At 38.3% G+C, this 13,565-nt stretch overlaps 1 protein-coding gene across 4 annotated transcripts in view; it reads right to left on the bottom strand.

The window, feature by feature from the left end:
- Positions 1–2,873: 2,873 nt before the first annotated feature.
- EDAR (ectodysplasin A receptor) overlaps positions 2,874–13,565 on the bottom strand; it is a 74,528-nt gene continuing 63,836 nt past the window's right edge. For 3 of the 4 annotated variants that reach the window (XM_071807739.1, XM_071807749.1, XM_071807751.1), the window contains 7 exons: positions 11,179–11,265; positions 9,866–9,994; positions 9,704–9,778; positions 9,330–9,402; positions 8,467–8,626; positions 5,420–5,480; positions 2,874–4,025 (listed from right to left, as the gene is read on the bottom strand). In XM_071807739.1, coding sequence (XP_071663840.1) covers positions 3,706–4,025; positions 5,420–5,480; positions 8,467–8,626; positions 9,330–9,402; positions 9,704–9,778; positions 9,866–9,994; positions 11,179–11,265 — 905 coding nt within the window. In that variant the 3' untranslated portion in view covers positions 2,874–3,705. The remainder of the gene's footprint in view (positions 4,026–5,419; positions 5,481–8,466; positions 8,627–9,329; positions 9,403–9,703; positions 9,779–9,865; positions 9,995–11,178; positions 11,266–13,565) is intronic. The other variant, XM_071807743.1, reaches the window with a different exon arrangement.

The following is a 13,565-nucleotide window of genomic DNA, read 5'->3' as shown; positions in this document are numbered from 1 at the left end:
AACATCACGGCAACGGATTAAAATCTTTAATGCTCTTATGTGAAAATTCAGAAACTTCTGTTTAACTTCTTGTTGCAAATTCCTTATCATATTTAGGATATCAGAGTCAATAATATCTTTAATCTTATATGAGCCAATTTGCTGTACATACTAGGAACACGGTGCCAGAGAAATTAACTTAAATACACCTTGACCATTCATCTATTCCAATTATTCCCTACAACAGCACACTAATTAACATAATTACATAATATATAACAGTTCCATGGTTCATCTGCATTCTACACTTGCTGGCTGCAGGTATTTTAGAGGTGTTACTGAGCTGAAATACAGTCACACACCTGTAATAAGTTGGTTACTTGGTAAGATTCAACTTGTCTAACCACTGACATCTGTAGAATATGTGTTTACATCAAAGGTTGTCACTCCAGGATCTCTTTACAGTCTAGAGACACTATAGCCTATAGTTTGAGGACACAACCCATCTCGATTATTTAGTGTAAAATGAATTTCACTGCAGGCACCTGTATTTGCACAGGTACACCACAGTGTGCTGGAAGCACTGACAGCGATGTTTTTAGATGCAGCAATGCCTGTTGGAGTGAGCTTCACTCCGTGCTAACTCCTGCACATACAGCACAGGGAGTAAAAAGACAGTAAAGTGAAACTCAGAACATCAGCTCCTCCCAACTATCCAGCAAACTCAAAGCTTTTGTTGCAGTTTCTGGAGCCTTTCTATCCGTTAATTGTTGATGGAACAAGAACATATTCATCATGCTGAAACCGACAAATGAATCTGAATAAACAAAGTCCCAAACTGTCCCAAAGTAGGACAGTTTTTCTTCCATTTAGAAAAAGCTTGATCTGTATCAAATACTTGGAAAGTCTTAGTTTAATCACCAGGGTCAGAGGGAAATGCAAGTTGATGCTCTGTTTTTTGTAGAAGCTGGTGGTTCTGCTGACAGTCTCACCAGTGCAGTCTGAGACTGGATGAACATCATTATCCTGTCATGCAGTGGAAGCTTCCAGTTGAGATTGCCGATAATGTGGTATAGTACTGCTAATTTAGGAACACACGTTAACGAGAGAATATTGCTACTGTGAGATTACTCACCAGTCTTGCCGTCTGTACCAGCTCTCAGTACATACATAACAACTTACAAACAGTTTCTGCTAGAAGTTGCTCAGTTTGGCATTTTCATAGTACCTGCAAGGTGAATTATTGATCCAAAACTATATTGACAAAGGAAGAATGGTTTCTACTTTGAAAGTTCCCAAAGTAGGGAGAAGCAGTATCCTACAGGAACACAGAGATTCCTTCATGTATGTTACCTAGACACTCCCATACCACAGGAATGTGCCTGCTAGCCCCTGGCTAACTCATTTAATTACAGATTTAGAAAGGAATATGTGATTTAATCAAATAAATGGCTAATACAACTGTCTTTGACTTCTTTCTTTTATTAGCATATCTTATTTTCATATTTTACAATATAATAAGTTATATATACAGCATTAAACAAAATTATTAGAAAGTAAGCTTTGGCAAGATCTACAGGAAAAATTTTCATTCCTGTAAATCTTTTGTGTAACAATAAAAATACTGTATACTAAATAAAATAATGTTAAATAGTTTGTATTCACATTGGCAGCATTGATTTCAAGACCCTAATTTTTCAAGGCCAAATAAACATAAAAAAAGAGGACTCCTGTATCTTCTTTTAGACGAATAAACTGTGTGTACTATTAAATGAAAGATGAAATTTAGGAGGCAGTCCACTAAATAACACTGTAGTTACACACTGACACAAGAAATAATAGAATCTTCCCATTTTTGGTTGGTTGGTTTGGTTTGGTTCATTTGTTTTAGTAGCAATAGTCCTAAACTGTAAATTCAGGGTCTTGAAAATCTTGTTGAAGATTGCTGAGTCATCAGGAAATCTAGGAATCTTATTGAAGCCTGTTGAAATCTGCATTAATTTGCCATTGCTTTCAAGACAGCAAGCATTTCACCCCTAAATTAAACACCAATCAGTTAGTTAAATGTTCAAATAAATGCAGCTTGCTGATTCCTTTAAAGAAAAGTCAAAATTCTCATCAGATTTGGCATATGTAAATTAATGAAGAGTGTGTTATGATACGAAATAAATGGTGGAAGACGAATAAGGAGAAGGATAGGTTTTATGTTGCAGTCTGTACTTCCTCTGCTATACAGATCAAGTGCTGAAAAGATAGTAAATATAGACGTTAAAGGGTGATACTGAATGTTCCGCACAATTCTGATACTACCATCGATAAGATCTAGTTACTAACAGATGGAATACTGCTTGTTAACTTTGGGGTTATAGTTAATATTTTTATAGCATTTTGTTCAGTCATGCATTTTGGAATTTGAAAAGTATTGCTTTGTAACTGTCACATCTCTTAATTTAGTGGTTGCACTTGTTGAAATCTGTCATCGCGCATTTTAGCTACAAATTAAGCAATAGGTTTTGTAACAGCTACTGGTTTGTGGTCTGTACAAGTTTTAGAGAACTTTTAACTAAGAAAATCATAGATTAGTTAAAAGGGAAAAAAAAATAAGGTCAATTTTTGTTGTACACAAGCTTAAAATATTTATCTTCCATGGGAGCTGATTTTCACCTGTGAACTCTGTGCTCACAGTCTACATTTACAAGAGTGGAGCATTTTTAAAAAAAACACTTATTCTTCTGCATTTAAAGTATCTCTAGATAAATGTACTCTTTTTGGTCTTAGTGGAAAATGTGTACAACTGTTGTCTGCTGAAATTCCACTGCTTGTAATATAAGGCTTATAATAGAATTTGATATATAGGTGTCACTACTGGAAAAATACGTTTTTCATGGTAGTGGACAAGATGTTTCCATTGCTCTTTTTTTTTTTGGTATCAGCGCAGAAGGGAAGAACTTCTTGCTCTCAACTTACAAGGAGTGACCACCAACTTCTACTGCACACTTGCTAACCAGTTTGTCCTCAGCAAGTCGGCAGGTTGAATTTACAATTTCTGAAATGTCCATGTTGACCAAGAGTGCATTTATGTGCATTATGTACAGCATTTTGAAGCACTTCAATCTGTAAATCATGTTGACTCTTTTTTCATACAATACAGTTAACCTGAGGACTCTGTATATACACCTATGCACACACTTCTAGATTCAACAAACCCACGTTAAGTATAGAAAATTAAATTAAATGTGTTAGAGCCAAAAGGAATGTACGTGCCTAATGTGTATTGATTGGCACTGTAGCTGTGGTACTGCTTTTGGCTGACTATTAAACCATTGAGCAAAGCCCTAAGAGACAGCAATATTTTCAGAGAGCAATTCAATGGCTTTCTTGCAGGCCAGGCAGGAAGGGTATCAGCAGGGTTATCTGCACATATGCTCATACACAGACCACAAAATGGGTGTTTGTGTGTCCACATATTATCAGTACCTGTTTAACACGATCATTTTGCTAATGACATGGTTCATACCAAGCTTCCTGGGAGACTTCTGCCCTTGTTTTGGTAGATGTGTAACTTCAATTTTTTTGGAAGTTAAAGAGAAGAGCTTCCTGTTAGTCATCAGGAGCGATTACGTAGAAGAAACATCAATGGTCTTTTGTCCAAAGTCTTTTACATGGTGCTCGCTGGACTCACAGTTCTTGTGGGTGATGTGGAAGCACAGGTCCCAAGCGAGAGAGTCAGGACGTCGCTGCTGGTTCAGGAGCCGGCATCGCTTGCGCCCACTCCAGAATATCCGCACACAAGGATTCGACAGCATCCAACCGCTCGATTTGTACCAGTTTGGTTAGCAGTTCTGGGATGCTGTAACCTGCCGTGCTGATGCGATCAAAGAGCTGCATGCCGTCTGTCATACCACCTATCTCATCTCTCTTCAGTCCAAAGCTCTCAGCAAGGTGGCGCCACGTTTTCACTATGGCTTTTTCTGTGTTGTAGGTCGAGCTGAGCATTCGGCTGGTCTTCTCCAGGCAATCAAATGGCAGCTCCGTAGGGCTCAGACCTGCAAAGCGAGGTGCTTATTATCAGATAGCTCTGTGCACAAGTCTTGACTATTCAAGACATTTTATTAAAGTACTACAGTATACACTATTAGCAATAAGTACAGCCAAAACCTTTAAGCGATAGTCCATGATAAGTATGTCTAGCTCTAAAGTTATTGCTTTATATTACCAAATTAATTCTTCCTAGTGACAGTAGGTTACAATAATTAGAGTAAAAAGTTGTCAAAGAAAGAAGTATTAGATGGGTTGTGCAAATTCCCATGGCATTGCCCCTTCCTTCAACAATTTACTAGCTGTTAGGAAAAGTATATTGCAATCATATCCCTAGTGAGCAGCTCCATTAATACACCTCTGCGCGTCAGGCACAGTGTGTGAGCTCGTGAGACAGCTCTGACCCTTCTCTGAGTCTGTCACCAGCAGCTGCTGCAGCTTCTCTGTAATTGAAAGTTGCCCTTGAAGGAATGTGAGGAGGGAGGTGAAGCGATGATGCCAGATGCTTGCGAGCATGAAGTCCCTGCAAGTGCTTCAATTGTCATTACTATCACTGAATCTCTAGAGAGAATTTAACATTCATCCTGTGGGGAAAAAGCTATTTTTTTCCTGGACATTCTTTTTCTATGTATTCATGGTTACAGAATAGAGGAGAGAATCAGCTACAGCATTTTTCCAAAAACAGACTTCTGTTTCTGTAGTTTCCCTGCTTCAGCCTCAACAGCATTAACTTGATGGGAGATAGAGCTCCCTGAGCCACAGAAAGCTCGTATGTACATGCACACATGGGCACACCAAGTATGTGTGTGTGTGTGTGGAGGGACATAAAAGCAGTTGTGTCTTGTGCAGGGAAATTAATTCATGTCTGTTCTGCCAAAACAGTCCAGGTAGTCAAGTGTTAAAGAGGCTTAGAACACTTAAAACACTGTCTTACTTGGAAACTCCACTCTTTTTGTCAGAACAAGTGGGACAGTGTTTAGAGAAGCAGAGTAGGTCAAGACTTTTGTCTGAAATACAGTCCTGACCCTCCCCAAATCACACTTTCATGTTTGGAACTAGTTTCTCTCTGTTGTCCAAGGGACTAGACAAATGCACCAAACAGGTTTCTTATAGATGGAGCATGTGAGAGCTTCTCCAAAACTTGGTCTGTGTGCATGTCCCAGCATGACCCAGCACCACCGTCCTTGCTCTACGGCAGAAGGAAGCCCATAGATGCTCCTGGAGAGAAGCCATGGTGTGATCCAGCCCAAGCCTGGACTTGGCTGCCTCAAATCTGCCTTCAGAAGGTCTTTTCTGGATTGGGACTTCCTACTTTCCACAGGAAAGCAGAAGCCTTTCTTATAGTAAAGACTTGTGATCTAATTTTATGCTGTTATTATAGGTGCAAGTTTTGTATACTCACCTTCTGCAACGTCACATACGTTAGCATACACGTCAAGTATCTTTTTCCTTCGACTTTGAATCTAAACGAGAAGATTTTTGTTTCATTAATTTTTCAGTCACAGGAGTAAGCAATTAGCAGACAGCAGTGGAAAACCTGTGGGAGTTCCTCATTTCATGGTGCTAGGGGTCATCATGTAACATCCTCAAGGGGCCCTTTGAAGACCCAAAGAAAAGGGCACAGCATTCATGGAAGCATAAACCTGTTTCTCATTTCACCTTCCACTGCTAGAGATCTTTCTTTCCATCGTCTAACCTTTTTTAAGATCAATTACTATTCTGCTCCAAGTGTTTGTATATTTTATTTCTCTTTTAGACTGAAGAAAACCCACAACAATGAGGACAAATTCAATACTGCACATGCAGGCAATTAATGCAGGGGTGTCCAGGTTAAGCGGGTGGGATTTGCCACAGGGAGCTAAATTAAGACTGAAATTGCCTTCTTCCAGTAATCTAAAAGGACTGTAGAGGAGGGGGATCTTAATTTCTGTCATTTGACATAGAACTGCTCAGTGTATTATTAAGTAACTGCGTATTCTTCTGTGATATTTTGCCTGGTTGAATCTGAAACATTTTACAGATAGATTAAAAAAAAATATCAATGACGCTTTGGACAGGGAAAATCTGAGGTCCAGGCTGCTCTAGTCATTTTTGACAAGAAAGAAACTTGAACTGAGAACCTGACATTTTCCAAGCCGAACATGAACATTTTGATATCATTTCATTTAGCAAAAATATTCTCAAGATTTGGCTTTGGATTCAATTTGAAGTGAAAACAAATGTCAAAATGTCAAGAATTCTCAGGGACTGGAATTGTCATCCCTCTGCCAGCTCTCATTAGGGCTGAGCTTTCTGAAAAGCTGTCTTTTTGATAGGACCCTGCATTATCTCCACAAATTTGTGACTTTTCACTGTGAACCAGGCTAGGAAAAAAAGCTCCGCTTTCACCACTTTGTTTTGTGGAAAGATTTTCCTCATTTTATTTGGGCTCTAAAGGGCAAGGCACATCAATGGCTTGGATTAACAGACTTGCAGCTGGAGACCAGAGAGTGGCTGCTGGTCCTGAATGAAGCAAATCTCACAGGTGCAGATGCTGTGTTGTATCGCAATGCAATGCAAACACTGATTGTCATTTACATATTCTTGGTGTAATTTACTTATGCTTAATCAGTTGAGTTGCTATTGTAGTCTTGGATTAGCTGTTTCAGAACCTTGTAAACAGGAAATTTTCTTTCAATGAACTTTATTAAAACTCCTCCTAAGCAAACTATTGGACACTTCTTTTCAGTCTCCTCTCATTTTTAGGGCAAGGAGGGAAGTTAAATACTTCCATGCCCATGAAGCATTATGTAGGATGCTCTTTTTACCAAAACCAGAAGATGAGGGATTTGTAACACTTATGCTGAGAGCAAACAAGTAAAGTTGAGCCCGACAATCTTTCATTGCATAATGGTTTTTGTTTTAACTAGGAAGGAACAGGCTTGAATAAGATCAATTTTCTTTCTTGTCCAACAGCTACTTAATACTATTTCATGTAGTTTAAATGTTACTTAATCTCCAGCTTGAAGAAAATTACTTCTAACTTCTGACAACTGCCTTAATTGTGAAATCTTAGGTATTTGGGTAGACGATATTGATGCAGGCTGCACCCTTTGGAAACTTTGTCTTCAACCTTGTCAGCAGGCTTCAGCCCATGAGGAATGTGTTAGAACAGAAAGTCTGGAAGACGTAGTTCATGCTTCAGATGTGCTTATGAGCTATCTAGCTAAAAGACTATGGAGAATGTATCTACATGGTCTTCAGAAGGTAACCCACTTCTCATTAGATGTTCTGATTTCGTGCCTACCCAATTTGGATTTCCCAGTTTCAAACAAATATATACAGAAGATAGTAACAGTTGGTATTTAGAGAGACCTTAGAAAAATACATTTTAAAATGTGAGCGTTGAAGTAGTCAGTTCTTTTCAGATAGTCATAACTGCCTACAATTAGAAAAACGCTCATCTGCTGTTGAGACTTTTTGTGTCTGGTCTCAGCTGAAAAACGAGCTATTTTAGAAAGTATGATCTGAAACATCTCGACAATTTAAAACTTTAAAAGTTTCTTAAAAGAAAAATTATGTTTGATATTAATGATGTGATTTTGTCCTAGCTATTGCCATTTTTTAATTATTTTTGAAGCACGAAAGCCATTAAAAATATCTGAGCAGACACTTTCCTTTTAAGGATAGTTTCATGTTAAAATAAACTACAGAGTTGTGTGGGTGATTTGTGTCCTTAACTATACCTTGGAATACTACAAGTGAGATAAAACACCCTGAGCAGTACATGCTCAGCAGGAAGAAGCAAAGGCTGAAGGCCTCCCACAGCAAAACAAGCAGTGGATTTACAGTGTCCTTCAGAATACAGGAGTGACCTTCAAAGCACGTGCGGTTTTTGCAAAATTATACACGAAAACCAAGAACAACACCGGATATTATTGAAAAATCTGTGCCATGGAAATACCGATGCTACTGGGTCAAGGTGCTCCAATGTTATGGTGTCTTATTATTTTATTGTCTTGGATTTTCTGTGGTAAATGTAGCATTTGGGTTAGTCATATTAGCATTAGCTATATTGAGAGTTTGCTGTTATTTGTGATTTCTTTCTTTAGACTATAAATATAATACTCAAAAAGCAAAGTTGTTTAAAATATAAAATATAATACCCAAAAAAGCAAAGTTATTACTTTTGTAGGAAATCTGTTTTTTCAGTCCTGAACAGTATATATATCTACGTATATGTCACTATGCGAAAGAGATTCGGTAATAAGTTTGTCTGGAGAAGCTCTTGTAAATTAATCTGGTTTCCACTATTATGCATTTTGGGAGGTGAGCGTTTGTATATTGTTCTCTTAAAAAAACAAAACCAAACCCAAAAAACCCAACCCACCCAACCAACAACAAAAACACATGGAAAAAAAACCACCACAGAAAAATGCACTTCATTTTTAAATCTCAAAATAGCCTTACCCCAGTTGATTTATTGCTTGTAGAAGATTTATCTCTGGCCAAATGCACTAAAGATAACAAGCATCTCTCTGGAGTCCCTTGCTTGTCAACTGCAGCTTCCTCATCACTATCCATACTACGACTTAGAAGTCTTTCATTCTCAGAAGATGCATCGTTTTCACTGTAAAATGAAGGATGCAATTATCTTAGTGAAGCCTCTCAGGAGTTGACTCTGATCATCTGCCTTTTGCAATCTTAGAGTAATGAAATACTCCAAAATCCTGTGAATGTAACTGCATTCCCCTGCCCAGGGTATAAGTACAATGCCCACCAAGTCACACAGCCATGCATAGCGTGCAAGAATCCTTTTGTAGAGGGATTTTCCAAGTGAGGACAGTGTGTAGCCCACCTTAATCATGTTACTCAGCCAGGTTTGGCAACCAGGCAGATGTAAGGTGAGAAAAACTATCACACTGTGCCACACAGATGGTGCTACAGACAAGGAGTTTCCTTGAGGCCTGGAGTGGCTATTTTTACTCTTCCTGCTAAAATGAAGGGGAACCTTACTAATGATATGTATGTGACAGCAGCACTGAGGTCCCAAAAATGGATATCTCAAAAGAGGAGATGGAACCCCAAGAGCTGAGAAAGTGGTCATGAAGGGAGTAGGGAGGACACAGGTTTCTCTTTGGTAACATCTATCATCCTCTCAGAAATCAGAGAGGGAAAACCTGATTGAGGCACCTCGTCTTCTCCCTGCTGCAGCAAACTGCCTGCACACCCATTTAATTTGTTCTTCACATGTTGCTCTGCACCTGCATGAACAGTGATGATGTCCCTTCCCCACTTCAGTCAAACTGGAAGTATGATTATTTTTCACTCACCTTTTAACAGCTTTAGCTGGAGTTGCTGTAAGTTTTTCAAACTCCTCCTTCTCAGAGAATATTACAACATTATCTGCAGAACAACAGTTAGAGAAATTTAAATTTGCAATATGTTTCCAAACCAATGTTTTGTCTCAGGAGCTGCTTCTGCTGGTGACCTTACTGCAAACGTAAATCTCTGCTACCTTTTAAATTACTATCAGAGGATTGAGTGACACTCTGGAAGCACAAAACCTATAATACACAATTCTTCAGTAAACTGATGTGATTTTTATACAATTCAAAGGAGAACTTGTAATTAAGAGAAATGCACTTAGACTATTTAAGCCAAATGTTGTCTTGGACAGAAAAAACAAAACTAAAGCAACTTATACCTTGCACTTCTTTCTTCTCTTCTTGTGTGTTAGCCTGGGCTTCAACATTTTTCACTGAGTGGCTCTTGCAACATGCTAGAATATAAAATACGACACTAATTATTCTCAGAAACTATCTAAAAATAACATCTGCAGCCAAAATTTTATGTGCTAAATAATTACCTTGAGCAGAAGGTTTTGTTTTCACAATGTAAAACATGATGATAAGGACAATGGCAATAGCCATTATGAAGATCGTAGACATTGCAATTATAAGAGCTGTAGCCAGATGTCCTTGTCCTGAAAGATCTGCTGGAAGAAACAACAAAAAAATTTTTCATAAAGGAGTGTCTCTTAGGATGAGAGAATAGTTAACAGTTCGCAGTCTGCTGTGCACTTACATTTGCATACTCATTTAGCTGATCTGAATTTTGGTTACTTGTTAAGCATTGAAAAACTTAGTGTTGAATCTCAATGGCAAACTAATCAACAGTTTTTCAAAATTGTGACGTTTATGCCGCAATAACCAGTTAACAGTATTCATAAAAAATATTTGATGACATCATCCATCAGATACAAAGATGCAGGAAAACATGTTATCTGCTAATGTTACTGGAAGCTATATGTAGGCAAGAGGAGCAGCTTTCCTAATGCTGTATTCTGAGAAATAGCACAGGGAAGAAAAAAACCCTCAAACAAGCCCAACCAACCAACCAACCAACCAGCCAAAACACTGCCCCCACTACCCCAAACCAAATAAAACCAACCAAACAAAAGCAACATGCAACTGTGATTAGAGATAAAATGATAAAATGATTGTTGATAACTATGGCTGCAGTAAAAAAGAGCACACAATACCCATGTGGAAGCACTGATATTTTTCTAATAGAGACAAACCAGTACGGCTAGAAAATGAATTTAAAATAAAGTATACGAAAAGATATTCAGAAGCAGAATTTGAATGCAACAAATTAGAACTGAAAAGCCAAAAAAATATGCAGAAAATAACAGCTATGCTAAAATGCATGAAAACTTTGATTTTTCTGGAAACATGATCCTCATCATCATGTTTCCAGATAATACTGGGAAGACGAGTATTGTTGGTACCTCATTAAGTTCGTCTTTCCTGTTGTGTCTTCTCAGGTTCGCATATTTTTAAAAACCTAATAATAATGCTGGAGAACTGTTTATGTTAAGTCAATAAGAGACTGGCTATATTCGTACATTACATTATTTTCATCTGTCTAAGCTAAGCTTTGCTGAGGTATAGTGCCATTTATGTATGGCTACAAATAATGAGTTAAATTCATTGCTAGCATTACTGAGCACAGTTCCAATCCACTTTAAGTCTGACTAAACCAGTGGCGTTGATTAACCAAGAAATAAAAATTAATTTGGAATTATTTTAAATGGCAGTTTTAGCAATTAAATCCACAATAGCTATTTTCAGTTGAGTTGCAGTTTTTGCATGTTATTTTCAAAACCAGCATTCTTACCTTTGTGAGCATGCTGGTAGGGTGAGAAAGTGCTTGTGCCAGAGGTACTCGGGAAAATGGCTGAAATGCCAGAGGCAACCCCTGCACCTGCAACATAAAGAGAAATGCCATGAACTTCCACGGGTACTTTGTCCAGCCAAAGCAATAGCTTGGCCCAAGTAAAAAGAGCTTTTACTTAGCTTGATTGCATTTCTATCATGTTGAAAATTGCATTACAGACTACATATTTTGCTCAGCATCTAGAGGGAGTGGAAGAAGTCAAAGTTCCTGAACAGTTGTGAGCTTAGAAGAAACCCCAGCATCTTCAGACACAGGCAGGGCCACCTGTTATGTACAGATTCCTGCATTACAAATCTATGTTGGGTAGCAGAAAGTTTTCCAGGATCCAGTTGATGTCTCAAACCATTTACAATGCCCCCTCCATTATTTGCAACTGCAGACCCCAAGTCCCAACTGGTAGATTCATCAAATTAGTGCTTCTCACAAGCACCCTTCACTAGCAGGATCATTGTGAAACTCTGATGGCATGCAAACCTTCATGATGCCACAAGAAAACCTAGGAAAAGTCACAAATACTACTGTTGTATGCTTTTCTGTTCCATGGAGTTGTATTATCATAAAAGGGAATATTAGAATTTCCTGCAATCTATCTGGGTGATATGTTTCTTGTGATTCCCCCTGTTAGTCCAAATCTATATTCTGGGGAGGGGGGAAATCCACAAAAACAGTGAAATGAAGAACTGAAAGGAATATTTAATACTGGCAGAGGGGTGAGATTGTCCAACAGGGATTTCCATGTCTAAATTCTGCAGTTAAGTTTAAAAGTGAATACTATTCTTTCAGATGGTGTCATACACCAAGTTTTCAAAGCAGTAAACAAAGTCATTAATATAATTTGACAATACCAGACGATATTGGATATTATTTGGAATAAGGCTCTTGATGGGAATGCTTTCCTACAGGATGGTGTTGGCATAGCATTCCAAAACAAAATAAAAACATTAGAGTTGGGAGAAAACATTTTCTTCATTCTCAAATAAATTTTAGTATAATTGGTAGGCAGGTTGCACAAACAACTACTGTCAACAGACACAGAAAAACATCTTCTGGCTTGGAGGGTGTATGAAATCCCTCCTGCTTTGCAGTAGCTGCCTATGGAAAAAGTCCAGTGATCATTAAATTCAGCAGACCTAAAGGAAAACGACTGTCCTCGTCATCTGGCGAGGTACATGCGGCACATGGCTCCACAAGCTGGTTTGGCAGCTAGAGTAGCTGAGAACTAACTGTGCCATTCTTTTGGCCTAGTAAATATTACAAGAAATGAAATACACCAGGTAAACTTGACAGGAAATTAGGTGGTCTGGAATGGTCTGAGAAATGCTCCATGGTGGAGAACAAAGTAATATACATGCTCTTCAAATTAAGAGAAATGTTTTCTAACAAGAAAAAAAAAAAAAAGTATTACCTGACATAAAATGTGGCTGCATGTAGTGAATGAGAAATGTAGACTCTTAAAGTGGCCACAAAGTATGAGTTGCAGATGTCTTCAAAATAAATTTTCTTTAACAATAGTAAAACTTCTTTCAAACCTCATTTGTTAGAAGGAAGCAGATTCATTTATTATAGTTGTATTTTTTTTCAAACTGAAGAAGTGTTTTCATAAAGTTTTAAATATACCAATTTGTTAATTCAGATGCTTTTTCATATTATGAAAATGACAGGCAGATTGCATAAGTCTTGCCCCTGGTCCCTTCTCTGTGACAAACTTCCTTCTAAGAATTAGTTATGAGTTCCAGAAACTGCAATATAGCAGTAGAGCACCTTGGTATCAGTAGATTAAGGTGCTTCACCAAACTGAAGTGAATCACCCTTGATCTTGACTTACATATTTACTCATCATGGCTGGACAACAGAGGAGGTTTAATAAATGGCAGCCGCAGCCTGATACTTCCCTTCAAGTCCACAGCTACCAGGCTTATGCCTCTTGTTGCAGCCCCCCCGGCAAATCCAGTTACAGCTGATTGTAGTTCTGTGCAGTTCTTGCAAGCTGCAACAAGCCAACAACAGCTTTTCTTACCCTGCCTCTCCGTGAACACCGACAAGCTCTGCTCCTTGGTCTGCTTGGAGCTTATCTAACAAGCTTCAGCTCATCTACTCCGTAAGCAAGTTTTATCAAACTCTCCTCTCTCTCTCTCTTTTCCTTCATCTGAAATATGAAGTCATTGAAGTATTTCTGCCTAATCAATCTTTCAGTCATTTTCTATTGTTAAGCTCATGTTTTTCACCTGTCTGTGAAGGGAAGTAGAGCCTTCCAAGGTGGGAAGTCACGCAGCAGCAGGTAGCACAAGGAACAGTAAGGAGAAAGGTCATCCATTCTTCATTCAGCA

Source organism: Patagioenas fasciata, chromosome 1, assembly GCF_037038585.1.
Source record: "Patagioenas fasciata isolate bPatFas1 chromosome 1, bPatFas1.hap1, whole genome shotgun sequence".
Taxonomy (NCBI): domain Eukaryota; kingdom Metazoa; phylum Chordata; class Aves; order Columbiformes; family Columbidae; genus Patagioenas; species Patagioenas fasciata.
This window is presented reverse-complemented; position numbering and strand designations above follow the sequence as displayed.